Consider the following 15195-nt stretch of genomic DNA (forward strand, 5'->3'; position numbering starts at 1 on the left):
TTTATATACTGGGGTTTCATGCAAGAGTTTAGCCTGAAGGAAGACTCTGCCTGCTCACAAAATTTTAAAAACCACCGATTTAGTCTGTATGAAAAGGTACTCTGTAAAAGTATTAAGTACCATGGTTAAAAGTGAGGACTCTGGCACCACAATGTCCACACCTGAATCGCAGCTCTATAGATTACTGACTGTGACAATCACAAATCGTTTAACATTTGGAACCTCTATTCCCCTGTAAAACGGGAATAAAAACGGTCACTAACTCACAGAACCGCCTGAGGATTATCTTATAAAGCACTGGAAACAGTATCTGACACACAGTAAAGGCACCATCAACGTTAGCTACCAACATTCATAGCTGTCCAATAAGAAGCCTGAGTGTATCAATGTTAGCTATTCCTGACACTGAAAAACTTGAAGATCCCAAATGATATCACTACTTATTAAAGAACCAAAGTTTAGAAATAATTTCTGGTGTGGTTAGGCACTGCTGAAGAGTCCCTTAATCTACTGGTGCATTTAATAACAGAAACCGCCAGGGAAGTGCTGCACATTCATTGAGAATTGCCTCCTGGGAGAAGAAATTCTGCCTAAGACATGAAAGGTGGGGCTTAAGAGGAGAGCTGCCTTTCTTCGCTCAGTGAAGAAATTGGCACCCAAATCCCACTACCCAGTCCTTTCTGTCCTCAGTTAAGCTTCTCGCTTTACCTCAGAACGAGTGTTAGGAAGCACACGGAGAAAAACTGATGCTCAAGAGCTAGACAAAGAGGCTTTCCTACACCTTTCCTATACCTCTGGCCTTGGTCATTTCAGCATTCAGACGATAAAAGTGATAAAAACCTGGCATTTCAGCATCTAGACTATAAAAGTGGTAAGAATAAGTATCTTTGCTCATTGATCTAGAAGGTCAATTTTAGGGAAATGGTGTCATGTAATCACAGTCAACTTTAGGTCAGCACTGTTTTCACCAAGGTAGCCAGGTTAAAAAATACTTATTTGTTTAATATACACATTTACCACCCTAAAATGTCTGTAAGAAGATTACAGGAAGATTTTTATTTATTTTTTTTAGCTCTTCTATAATAACTTTCCTGTGGGGGTGAAGACGGCATGCAAAAGAAGCTGACAATACTGGCTGCCTTAGCCCAAGAAAATCAGGGCCCTGCATGTCCTAGCTGTTCAGCAGTGTTAAACTGTGAAGTCCTTCCCTGACCAGCTATAGTAATAAGTCCCATGATGGGCATTAAAACCTACGTCATCCCCAAGCATTCCTGACAGCCAGGGAAAAAGCTGAGACACTCACCTGGGTGACAGGCACAGTGCAGGAGTGCGAGCTATCGAAACAACCTGGTGAAGTCTCGCAAGGCCCAGCAAACTTGTTTACATTCCTCAGCACTGGAAAAGAAAAGGCAGGATGGTTCCCTGACTCAGGAGAAAGATACAATATGCTGAAAAACAACCGCAACACTGAAGTACACAGAGAAGGATCTCAGCTCTGCTTGGAGCTCTCTCTACTGTCTCTTGACTGCTTCTGATCTTTCTGTAACTCAAAGGCAAATACTAACTACTGCATATGATAATAATTATATGCTGTATGGTTTCCAAAGAGTATATGGAGAAAAACTGCCAAGGTTTGAATCTTGGGTCCACCACTCTTGGGCGAGTTACCAAGCTGCTTCAGTTGCCGCATCTATTACTGACCTCATAATGTCTGGAGGATTAAATCAGTTCAACACTTGGTTGAAGTCCCTGACATAAACACAAGAAAGCCAGAACTCCCAAGTAAAAAAGCAAGCATATCCACCTCAGGCTGATAATTTTAACTCTACAAGCCGAACTAAAACACCCTGGTTTCCTCGTTCTCTTCCAAAGGCAGATTTTGTTTACAAAGCCCAGTCCAGCAACTAAGTCTCTATCAGTCATTGGTTTTCTAGTTGAACAGGCTGCTCAGGGTTTCCTCCTGTGGGAGGAGAAGGGAGAGGAGATAGGAAAGGCTTAAGACATGTAGAAAGGGAGAAGGAGGAAGCAGGACTTGGTCCTTAGGCAAGCAGTGAGATGGGGTTTGAATAGCCCAATATTCATCTGACCCTGTTTTTTCAAAAGGCCTCTTTTGTCCAAAACAGTCACCAAGAAATCAGTTGACGCTCACTTCATTCTTTTGTTGTCAGTCTGCATAACCAGTGTTGGTAACTAAACATAAAGCTAAGCTAAAAACAGTGGAAAAGGAAGTACTTCCTAATATGCTCATCCTTCTGCAACCCTCTCTTTGGCTCAGAAAAACTTAGGAACCACAGACTCCCACCTAGGGTTCATCTTCAGAAGAAAAGTGCTCTCTCCTTCTCTTAACAGTTAAACACCGGGGAAGGAATTGCTAACATAATGACTCCACAGAGAAGAAAGTGGAATGAGAACTATCCCCTTAGTGCCTACATCTGGATTTCCCCACCTATTATAAGGTCTGAAATATCATTATGAACCTTAATTTAGACTCCAGGATTCGATTCAACAGAATATTCTAGAAACTTTCTTCCAGTCTCTCTTCATCTTAACAATGTAATGAAAGTGATGAAGTCTTCTGGGTTTACTGAAATTCTGCCATTTGTGAATTTAACATGTTTCAATACAACCATTACCTTCCTCAGTCTATTTCCAAATCAATACTGACTACAAAGGAGGTAGTTGGGGTGGCGAGCACCTATCGCTCACACTTCCACTGTCACAAAGGAAGAAGATATGTAACCCAAAAGAAGCCACTGTGAGGCATGCTATTGTAACGAACTACAGTAACAGGAAACAGTTAAACTGTGGGACAGCAATGGGGACTTAAGATTCTTTTGCTATCCTAAAGCCTTATGTGTTTTAAATTCGACCCTTCTCAAACAGACAGCTTGGTTTAATCTGGAAGAGCACAATAACTCCACTCCTTGCCTCTCTTGTGACACAGGAGAAAAAGTGCCGAAACCAAAATGCAAGTACAGAGATCTGTGGTGACCCAGGGTGAAGGAGGGGTAAGGCCAGCATCTCGAACCAGCTCAGCGCCACTCCTAGTCCTGTGGGCAAGTGCTCTGGTGTCCGGAGCTGCAGCCAAATGTTTAATGTGTCCTTCCTTGGTGATTAAGCCCAAAGAAATGAATTTTTTTAAAAAAAGAAAAACGTAAAAGCTACAAGTATTTTGTTTTCTGCCTCAAACCTTCTGGCAATTATTTTCCATTTCATTCATTTAAAATGGCCACTATTTTTCTAGGTTCTATTTTCTGGCTTCCAGTCCCACAATTCCAATCCTTTCACCATACTTCTGAATACTTTTATGGTGACCATTCCTCAAGCCCCATAATCCTAGTAGCGGTTTGTTGAGAAATGCAACCCTTTTCACCCAATGTTCTGGTGCATAACGGAGAGTAACCAGGCTCTAACAACTTGAGCAAGAAGACAGCCCCATACTGGCCTCTAACTCTAGTGTCCATGCTTCCTTTATTCAACATCTTCTGACCTTGAGATCATCATGCAAGTGATAAGAGTCAGAGAATAAACACCAACATAGAGAAATGGGAAATGATGGCAGGATTTCTTCTAGTCATAGTTAGTGGTGCATGGAGACCAAGAATGATTATTGCAGAATGAAACGCCCCAGCAGAAGCTGACCAACTAAAGATGTTAGGGAATTAATTAATTACCAGTACTATGTGAAAAACAGGCTTGGACTTGCTGAAATGAAACTGAACCAGTTTACCTTCCCTGCTAGAATGGCAAACAAAGCAACATGTTGAGGCAGGAGTTACAGGACCTCAGCTTCAAAAGGGAGACTGAGTCATGCATGGAACAGAAGGTTCAAGGGCAACGTGCATACTAGAGAAAGAGAATTACTATGAGGAGGTGAGCAATCTCAAACCTTTTCTCTAGCACCTTAACATTACATCTTCTGTTCATTTCCCACCACTGTCACAGCCTACTATAGGAGGAGCTGCAAAACTTGTTCAGCGATGAGAGATCAAGTAGGCCAAGTTGGTAGTGCATCTTCATTTCCCCATATCACAGGGCAAAGATCACAGATGTTTTTGTTTGTAACATTGCATTGTTTGGGTTCCTTTTCTGTGCCCTCAGTTCTCCTTAAATTGGGGAATTCCATGACTTTTCTGACTTTCTCTATCATTCTATTTGTCACAGATTAGCCCAGATAAGGGAATACAGGTTTGGTGGAGACTTATTTTAGAATGTGTGGGTGGTTGCCTTAGAGCTGTCAGGAGACATGCTCCGGCTAGCTTTGTAAGTGCATAATGACATTCCAGCAGGTTCTTTTCCATGGAGAAAGTTAACATTCACTGATCACCTACTACGTGACAAATCTTCAGATTTCCATGTGGTATCTCATAATAACCCTTGTGAATAAGATAGGTATTACTAACCCTATTTTGCAGATGAATAAGCTGAAGTTCAGTGACAACATTCAAGCCAATAGCCTTGACTGTAAGCCTAGTCCTTTGAGGGTTCTCTCCCCAGACTCCCATTTGCTTTATGGAAATTAGAGCCAGTCTGATCCTGCTCTTCTACTGACCAATACTAGATGGAATACAGCAAAAAAGAGCAGAAAGAAGCGACACTCTTTCTCCTGAGACAGCTTGTAGGTGGAATTCCACTTCTACTGTGAAGACTCATAGTGAAAAGAACATGATTTTGTGAAGTTATCCCAGTCAATACACACCTATCTAGAAAAGGGGAAATTCCCTTCTTCTGCCAAAATGTGGCATGAAGGTAGTCACATGCTCTGTTTCAGTCATGCATGTCACTTGATCTGTGGCTAAAAGTCAGTGACTTTGGGGACATGATGTTAAGACACTTAGTAAGCTACAAAATAACATCACTCATAGGTTTGGGATTTTAACAAATTAACACAATTACTGGAGAAACTCCGGGAGATGAGAAAGTAAACCATTTTGCAAAGTAAGATTAAGAAATCAAGTCTCAGAAAAGAAAAGTAACCCTTGTACCATTGCCTAACCTTTATTTTCTTCCCCCTTTAAGAACTAGGTCTGGTGTTATTTATAAAAGTATACCACATGCTCCTGAAAAAAAGTAGAGAAAGTTATGAAATAAAAAGTGAAAAGTCTTCCCTCCTCTCCGATCCTGGTCTTAGCTGTGTATCTTTCCAGAAATTTACTATGTGTATGTATAATACATAGAATAAAACAGCTTTTAAGTGCAAGTTGAGGGGCACCTGAGTGGCTCAGTCGGTTAAGCATCCAACTTTGGCTCAGGACATGATCTCACGGTTCTTGGGTTTGTGCTAACAGCTCAGAGCCTGGAGTCTGCTTCAGATTCTGTGTTCCCCCCACCCCCCCATCCCCTGCCTCGACCCCTTCCTGACTCGAAAATAAACAAACATTAAAACAATAACAACAACAACAACAACAAATAAGAGTCTTTAGGGGCATCTGGCTGGCTCAGTTGGTGGAGCATGTGACTCTTGATCTTGGGGTTGTGAGTTTGAGCCCTACACTGAGTGTAGAGATTACTTGAAAATACATACATACCATACATGAAAATTAAATTAAAAAAAATAAAGTACAAGTTTGTTCATTTATAGAAGCATCAAAAAGACTATAATACTTAATATACTTAAGCATCAAAAAGACCATAATACTGTAATACTTAAACTATAATAAAATGTTACTGAAAGAAATTAAAGACACCAATAAATGTAAAGACATCTCATGTTCATGGACTGGAAGACTTAAATTGTTAAGATGTCAATTGTTAAGATGTCAATACTACTCCAAGCAATCTATAGATCTGATGCAATCCCTATCAAAACTTCTAATGACATTTTTTTGTGAAAATAAAATAACCTACCCTAAAATTCACATGGAATCTCAAAAGACCCCGAATAGCCAAGATAATCTTGGACAAAGAACAAAGTTGGAGGTCTTACACTTCCCAGTTTCAAAATTATTAGAAAGCCATAGTAATCAAAACAGTATGGTACTGACATAAAGACAAAGAGATCAATGGAATAGAGGAGAGGGCCCAAAATAAATCCCTTGCATATATGCTCAAATGATTTTCTTTCTTTTTTTTAAAATTTTTAATGTTTATTTTTGAGAGAGAGCGAGCGAGCGAGCGAGCACAAGCAGGGGAGGGGCAGAAAAGAGAGGGAGACACAGAAAGAATCTAAAGCAGGCTCCAGCCTCTGAGCTGTGAGATCATGACCTGAGCTGAAGTCAGACGCTTAATTGACTGAGCCACCAGGCGCCCCTCAAATGATTTTCAATAAGGGTACCAAAGACCATCCAGTGGGGAAAAGGACAGTGTTGAGAATTCTTCTCAATCCAAAAGAACTGAAAGCAGGATCTTGAAGAGATATTTGTACACTTATGTTCATAGCAGCATTACTTACAATAGCCAAGAGGCAGAAGCAGTCCGAATGTCCATCAACAGATGAGTGATAAATAAAATGTAGTATATACATAAAATGGAATGTTTTTCAGCCTTAAAAAGGAAGGAAATTCTGACAAATGCTACAACATGGATGAACCTTGAGAACATTATGCTAAGTGAGTCACAAAAGGACAAATACCATATGATTTCACTTGTATGAAATATCTAGAGTAGTCAAATCATAGAAACATAAAGTAGAATAATGGTTGCTGGGGACTAGGGGACAGGAAGAGAGGGAGCTGTTTAATGGTTATAGTTTCAGCCTTACAAGATGAAAAAAAATTCTGGAATTGCACAACAATGTGAATGTATGTAACACTACAAACAGCACACTTAAGAATGGTTGAATGGTTGAAACGGTAAATTCTATGGTATTTTATGACAATTAAAATTTTTTTAAATTGTCAGTACAAGTTGGGTTATATGATACTGTTATTTTTTTCCCTGTATCATACACTTTCTATATCATCACATGCATATTCTTTCATGTTTTTTTAGTGCCAATTTAGTTACATTCTATTAATTATTTTCTCTTGATGGGCAATTAGAATATTTCCAGTGTTTTCACTATCACCAAACCTTACTGTAACACACATTATCAGACCTATAAATCATTCCATCACTGTACGAATATAAGTCAATACCTACAGGAGTGTCTGGGTGGCTCAGTTTGTTAAGCAATCTCACTCTTGATTTTAGCTCAGGTCATGAGCTCATGGTTCGTGAGATGGAGCCCCACGTCAGGCTCTGTGCTGACAGTGCGGAGCCTGCTTGGGATTCTCTCTCTGCCCCTCCCTGGCTCACGTACATGTGCACGCTCCCTATCTCAAAATATTAGAATTTCAATATCTTTAGGCGTGGCGAAAATTTTCCAACTCACTGCAGCTTACATCATCTATGTTTCACAACTAATGCTTCACCTATTCACATCTGCATTCCTGACACCTGAATATGGATGAGAACAGAGAAGGACTTCAGAAAGATAAAGACAGATCTTATGAAGGGCAGTGGGCTGCTCAATGCACTTTCTTTTGGAAGAAATAATGCTTCCACTTACCCATTAAGATCTGATACCAGTTAATACATTTGTACAGTAAAACTGATGCACACCTATACAGCATGATGATATTTCCCCCCCAGACTGGTTTCTTTCTAATGCCAATTTGTGCAATTCAATGTAAACAGACAGTAAATTGTGAGTTTACAAAGGCACACAAGAAATATACTCTTAGGTAAATTTGGTATAAGAAATAAAGATGTATTTTTTCCTGCACACCTCAGCTTCTGTTTATATTCCTTAAAAAGACAAAAAAAATAAACCCCCAAACCCCACATCACTCACCTAGTGACTTGTTTGTGGAAATCTGTAAGTTGTTTGTGTGTCACTGTGACGGCTCCCACGGTTGTCTCCTTTGGCAAACCTTTCAAGGAATTCTCTAACCATCGACAAAAAGTCTGTGCAGAGAAGAGGGTAAGAGTTATAAGAGGAGACAGGACTTACTCAACTGGACCCTACAAGTAATAACAAAGACTCACAGGTTTTTCTTAGCAGCATTAGTTCTTCCAGACTTGGAAGCAAGTAAAGGAATTAACAAAGCAGTACTATCTTTAGGCCTTTCAACCCTCTGGGGTTTGGAACAGTTTGCAAAGGAAGGCAAACCTAGACTTCCATTCAAAGTAGTAGTAGCAGGCATCATTTCAGAAAGAGCCCTTCTACTTTGGAAGTGAAGTCTTTTCTGGATGATGCTACTGTTCTATTGCTATCATTAAACTTCTGCCAGAAGTTTAATGATAAACTTTTTAATTTCAAAAAAATTAAACAGCTGCCAGAAAACTCTTTGGTGAAAAGGTCAAAGGCAAAAGTTCAGTACCACAAAAAGCAAGGGCAAAAAGTACAGTAAGTACACATGTCAAAATTATATATACATAATATAATATGAATCCAGAGCCCTAAGGATTTTAAGGTCATCTCTCTTAGGAGAACAGTCATTTCCAGTCACTTCTTTAAGATACCTACCTGTACTCTGAGTCAGAAAATTTTGTTGCTCACTCTGGTTGCTATTTAAAAGAATATTATTTACTATCTGAGCATAACCTGATAGTAACCTGTCTGCCCCTATTCCCCTTACTTCCTTCCTCTTCAAACTAATAATCAAAAATTCTAGAGACTTCCTCTGGGTTCTTATTTTCAATGAACTGTTTTTCTTTGAGTCCGCTCTAATTTTTCATGCCTTTCTTAAACAGGATGTATACTTTGGTCAGTTTTCAGCAGTAAGATAACCTTTTTTATAACTGAACTTTTACATTATATATTCCCCCAATATGTTGACTTATGATAACAAACCAGAGCAAAAGTAAATATTCCATTATAAATGCTTAAGAAGTATCGCTCTCCAAATGCTGCCCCCAAGAAAGACAACACTCTACTAAAGATAAAAACACACAGGGAAAAGAGATACAGGAAGAACGCTTAATTGATAGTTTTGGCATCCAAAAATAGCCTGTGAGTTAACTACAGTACACCCCCAAACAAGAACAATAAGAAACAGAGCACCTGGGTCCATTAAGCGTCCGATTTCGGCTCAGGTCATGATCTCGAAGTTCGTGAGTTCGAGCTCCACGTCAGGCTCTGTGCCGACAGCTCAGAGCCTGGAGCCTGCTTCAAATTCTGTCTCCCCTCCGCCCCCCTCTGCCCCTCCCCAGCTTGCACTCTCTCTCTCACTCAAAAATAAATAAACATTAAAAAAAAAGAACAGTAAGAAACTAAACTAAAAAGCAAAAACTAGCTAGCACACAATGGGTTTCAGCATCATCTGAAAAATTTGGCTGGAAACAACGAATGAATTTGCCAGATGGGTATCCAACAAAGAAAAGGGAACAGAGGTAAGAGTTTAAATAGTTTATTCAAGTCACACAGCAAAGATGATATGCCATCTTCTACTGAAGAATTTGTGTGAATTTTGGAAATGGTATGACTATGAAAGTGCTCAAGAATGCAAATTTTCGGGTGCTTAGGTGGCTCAGTCAGTTGAGCGCCTGACTTGATATTGGTTCAGGTGGTAATCTTGCAGCTGTGAGATGGAACTCCATGCTGGGCTCTGCTGAGCGTGCGGCCTGCTTGAAACTCTTTCCCCTCCCCACCACTCATTCTCTCTCTCTCTCAAAAATAAATAAACTTAAAAAGAAAAAGAATATAAATTTTCTTTGGGTTTACATCATTAGAATTTTAATCAGTTGTTGGGGTACAGACAACCCAAATTTATGTAAGAGTTCCTTTACAAAAACTCCGTTTCAGGTTGATATTTATATAAAACAATCACTTTAAATTTCTTGACACACATTCTGTGGGTATCTATACAGTAAACTCTTAAGAGCCTATGGCTATCTGGTTTTTGTTCCTGCTTAACCTTGCTGTTCTAATTTTCTTCTTCTGTTAGCACTTAACCACATGTTTAGAAATCAAGAATGTTTTTATAAAGTTAAATTTACAAAACAAGTTTTGTTAGTTGGGAACCAAGTATATTTGTAAAAAAGTGAAAAGAGCATGCAAATTTTTTTTCTCATGTCAATGACTTCTGGAATTAAACTTGTTGGTCTTGAGGGGCCCACTGAGTACTTTCTTTAGAAAAATACAAAAATATTGCTGTATAAGATTGAAACAGAACATACTGAACAACCAGCAACAGGAACTGTAGACACTATTTTATTCCTGAAGCAAGTTCCCATGGAAGAACTGCAGAGGTATCTGATGGAACCAAAGTCACATAGAAGTCTCAGAGTTTGATATAAAGGAATTAAAGTTCAAGTGGCTATTTCTGAAGTATAAATATAAAGAAAATGTTAAAAATTTATTAAGCATCTGCCCTATATATGACTGTCTTTTGTTTGATTGAGCCAAAGATCAAGTAAAGCAAATGCTAAGGCAATATACATTAATCACTGAACTTTGGAGATGAACACATAAATTGAAGGCAGAACTTTCAGCTCAGTGATAGAGATTTTTTTAAGTTAAAATAATGTTTTTAGTGTTTACTTTTGAAAGAGAGAATGCGAGTGGGGGAGGGGCAGAGAGAGGGAGGGAGACACAGAATCTGAAGCAGGTTCCAGGCTCTGAGCTGTCAGCATAGAGCCCGATGTGGGGGCTCAAACTCATGAATTGCAACATCATGACCTGAGCCGAAGTTGGACCATTAACCAACTGAGCCACCCAGGCGCCCTTCAGTGACATGAGATTCTAACAATAAAAGTATACTTTGTTTTGTGAAATTGCTGAAATTGAGGCTAACAACTGCCATCAATGATACAAAGCAGGAGACAACGTTGAGATGTACACAGACTTAAAGGTTACAATAAACTTGTATATCTGGAATTTTCTGTGGTTCTGGAAGACAGCTAGCTCACTTTAACTAGAACCAACTATGCACTTTTCTGAACTGCTTTTATATTAATATTAAAGATTACATATCCTAGTGTACAGGCTATATATATACTTTACCACTATGCTCAAAACTTTCATGCAGTACACATAACCCCGATTTATGATCATGTGGCCCATACTGAAATTACTTGGACATTACTGGATAGCCTAAAAAAAACGTTCCATGCTCAGGTGATAAATGAGCTGGTACAAGAACTGAAACAAGATGCAAATTAATCCAAAGAAGAAACAAATCCAAGTGTACATTGTGAGCTAATTTTATATTTCTATATCCCCAAAAGCTTTGGCTAGATTTACCAAGGAAACTCATACAGTGCTATCTAAGGAGCCTGAAGTGAATTAACACTTCTCGAATAACCTGTAACACTGTATAACTGATACATGGGCATCTCACAAGTGAACAAATTTCTCAGTGGTCAGCCACATAGCTGAATTCAAAGCTTAGTATTCACTTCAGGGAATATAAACCCTATGACAGTGACACAAGCATACTTTCAAAAACCTAATAATGAACTATTGGCCTTCCATAGGCCCCTTCATCTAATAAACTTAGTAATATGCCTAGGTTAAGCTCCATGGATATACAACAGGGCTGGTTTCAAAGTTATAGTCAGCCTCCCGAAACCAAAGTTTAGAACTGTGAGAATGGGTTCTTCATGAAAACAAGCTTACCGGTCTGTCAACCTGCATGATCTCCCAGAGCACTTCAGCCACATCCGGTAGGGTATAGGGAGGGAGACAAAAGCAGCATGTGTGGAGCAGCTGGCTAACAAGTTGCTGTCCAAGCTGGTTCATCACCTGTCCAATCAGTTCTTTGCGTAATTCAAAGTCTTCTTCGTGCTATAAGGAAGTAAGAGCAAAAGATATGTTCTAATTTCAACTTTCCACCTAGTAACTCCTCTTTCCTGGAGAAGAAAGTGTATACTTAATAGCTGGATTCAAAAACTTATTTTCTTCCTTCCTATAGTCTTTGAATATATATATATATATATATATATATATATATATATATATTTCTAGTATCTCAGAAAAAAATAACTTTTAATAAACTGCTTTTCATTTCTAGTTTCTTAAATAAGTAGCCCATTCAAATAGTGGCTATTTCTCCACTGCTGTTACCTTCAATTCTATTCCACATTTACCCAAATCTAACTTTGAAAATTTTGTGAACCATTTTACTACTCCAGCCAAACAGGTCTCTTAATTGTCTAACATACTTAGAACTATCCTGACTTTCTCTGATTATGATTTATGCCCCAGTTAAGACTATCTTCCCCTCTCCAATCCATCCAAATTCTACCTATATCTAATGGCCCCACTGAGGTCCCTCTTTGTCCAGAAATTAACCCACTTCCCAACCTACTTCTGACCAAAAAGCTTTCCCTCCTCTGATCTCACAGCAATCATGACTTTTATCACTCATTTGGCAATCAAATACTACCTTCCTATTATTATTTAAATGTTTATATCTATTTACCTTTTCAACTAAACACTGAATGACATGGGAGGAGAAATACTTTTGTACTGCTTTATACAGCTTACAGCACTTAGTAGAGGCTATAAACAGTTGATGTTTTGGTTAGTGAATGGTATGTACAAATCAAATACAGATCAAAAAGGAGAATCTGGAAATTCTCTAAGAAATAAGGAAGAGCTACGAAAAGATGATGAGCTGCAAAGTAGAAAGGTACAATGTTTATACTTACATCATTGGCAACCCCTGTATGGATGAGGTCTCGTAGGAACCTCATGACACTACAATTGGCATCCCGGTGGTCCAGGGTAGTAGAGGCAATGGCCCACTGCAAGATAGGGATGACCACTTGGCTCCTCAGCAAGGTAACAGGACTACGCTGAATAAACCTGGGTTGGAAAGACAGGCTAGGTATAAATGACAGGATTAGACTCTAAAAGCAGCCAGACTAAATGGCAAAATTATAGATAGAGACAGTAAAAAAGGTCAGTGGTTGCTAGGGGTACAGGGTGAGGGAGGGCTGAACAGGTGGAGCACCGGGAATGAGGGTATTAAACTATTCCATATGATATTATAATGGTGGATACATGCCATTATACATTTGTCCAAACCCATACAAGGTACACCACCAAGAATGAATCCTAAAGTAAATTATGGACTTTGGGTGATAATGATGTGCCAATATAGGATTCATCAATTCCAACAAACAGACCACACTAGTGGGGATGCTGACAGTGAGGAAGACTGTGGAGGTTGGGGGTGTGGCGGAGAGGTGCAGTGGGTACATAGGAACTCCCTAAACTTTCCACTCAATTTCCCATAAGACTTTTCAGATCCTTTAACATACATGGAGAATCTCCATGAAAAAGATACTATATATTCTAAATTTATTTCACCAGGTAAGCATTTGTGTAAAGAGCATCTCTGGGGATTAGTTTTTCAAGGAAGACACACAGGGAAAACAGAGACTGGAGAGCTCACCCAACAGTTCTCTCATATCAACAACAAAGGTGTTTCTAACTTGTCCAAAAACTAACCAAAAAAGTGTTTGATATTTAATCCTGAGATGAAAGAGTCGATACTACTTTGCATTTATAAATGATAAAACATACATTACTTGTATAATTATATATAACAATTTATTTTGAATAATTTTTAAATGATTTTATGTTCAGGGTGCCTGGGTAGCTCAGTTGGTTCAGCACCTGACTCTTGATTTCAGCTCAGGTCATGATCTCACAGTTTTGTGAGTTCAAGTCCCAAGTCAGGCTCTGTGCTGACTCTGTGGAGCCTGCTTGGGATTCTCCCTCGGTCTCTCTCAAAGTAAATAAACAAACTCAAAAAAAATTAATTAAAAAATGCTTTTATGTTCACTAACTGATTTGTTTTCAATTCTTTTGTCCAGGGACTAAATAAGTAATAATATTCCTTCAGTGTTGGGAATAATACCATCAGTGTTACCGGTAAAAGTAATTTAAGCAATAATGGGGGTGGAAGGCTGGGGGCAGAACTGCAAAGTGAACTTGTAAGGCACCTTAAAATCCTGAAAATTTTTTCACTCTGAGATATGATATCTAAAGGATGCCAAGCTTCCTCAAGGAAAATGTGAAGTGAAGCATGATATCACAGCATCATAAAAAGTTAAAACCACAGGGGATTCTGGAGATTTTCTATTCAAATGTTTTTACAAAGCTGGTTTTATTGTCTTGTGCATGTTCCCTCCTTTGTGACAGAAACCCAGCTGCTTTCTCCTGCTCCCATCCAGCTCCTCTTCCTCACTTACAGGGATATTCCAGCTCACAACTTAACTTTGGGCTATGAATCACTAACCTACCTCTACTCCACTGACCTCATTTTATAGAGAAGCAAACAGTCAAGTGTTATGTGACAAGACGAAGCAGTGATGGGGATGAGCAATAAAAGAAAGGGTTGCTCTTCAGAAGGACTGACCTGGTGGCCAGCCTGAACAGGTCATCCACGGTGTCAGGGTGATTCTGGAGCCCATTCTGCTGTTCTAGCAGCTGAAAGGTGGGGATGCACAGTGCCTAAAAGAGAACAGTGATTTTAGAATAAACATGTGTATATAAATGCAACAGCATTCAGACTTGTTAAATATCACAATATACACAAAAGGAACAAAGGGAGGAAGAACGGATAGGAAAAGAAAAAGACAGATGAAAATCAGTTCAAGAAAAGGAAGACAGAAATCTTTCTCAGTTGATACAGTTTTTATATGTGAAGTCCACATTTCAGAAAGGGTTAAGGGTATAGATTTTAGTTGATGTAACTGGATAGATGTCCTCTCAAAATTTTAGAATTTTCTCAAAGACTGCTTATGTATTAGACGTGGTCTAGTCCACTAAGGAGATTTTTATAAATTTTAATAATAATAATAATAACAATGAAATGTCAGTTTAAAGGAAAAACATCTTGGGAAAAAGAGCATCATAATTTAACTCCCTTATATATTTTCTTCCCTATGACGAGAAGGGGAAAAAAACCAATATACCAGGAGCCTTTTCCAATGCTTACTATTTACTCTAAAACCATCCCTGCTAAGTGAGCTAGTTCACTGATTTTTCCAGGCAAGAAATTAAAAACAGAATTATGTTGAGCTTAGAGATCCTTTGTTTTACATCCATTTGTTCCTTTCTCTACCTCTCAAAAGACCGTATCTCTAGAGAGTATAAATAAGTTAGGCCGTAATAGCTGTAATGATCTTTACATTCATATGGTCAATCTCTTCTCTCATTCTCCTAAGCCATGTCTGTCCAGAGAACAACTAGAAAGTTTCTACCTCCCAGGGCACCTGGGTGGCTCAACTGGTTAAGCGTCTGACTTCGGCTCAGGT

General features: G+C 38.9%; 1 protein-coding gene across 2 annotated transcripts in view; it reads right to left on the reverse strand.

Moving 5' to 3' along the window:
• Positions 1-15195, reverse strand: part of TNPO3 (transportin 3) — a 77645-nt gene that overhangs the window by 1500 nt on the left and 60950 nt on the right. For both annotated transcript variants that reach the window (XM_043589487.1, XM_043589488.1), the window contains 5 exons: positions 14295-14389; positions 12577-12733; positions 11543-11710; positions 7775-7887; positions 1304-1395 (listed from right to left, as the gene is read on the reverse strand). In XM_043589487.1, coding sequence (XP_043445422.1) covers positions 1335-1395; positions 7775-7887; positions 11543-11710; positions 12577-12733; positions 14295-14389 — 594 coding nt within the window. In that variant the 3' untranslated portion in view covers positions 1304-1334. The remainder of the gene's footprint in view (positions 1-1303; positions 1396-7774; positions 7888-11542; positions 11711-12576; positions 12734-14294; positions 14390-15195) is intronic.

Source organism: Prionailurus bengalensis, chromosome A2 (genome assembly GCF_016509475.1).
Source record: "Prionailurus bengalensis isolate Pbe53 chromosome A2, Fcat_Pben_1.1_paternal_pri, whole genome shotgun sequence".
Lineage (NCBI taxonomy): Eukaryota > Metazoa > Chordata > Mammalia > Carnivora > Felidae > Prionailurus > Prionailurus bengalensis.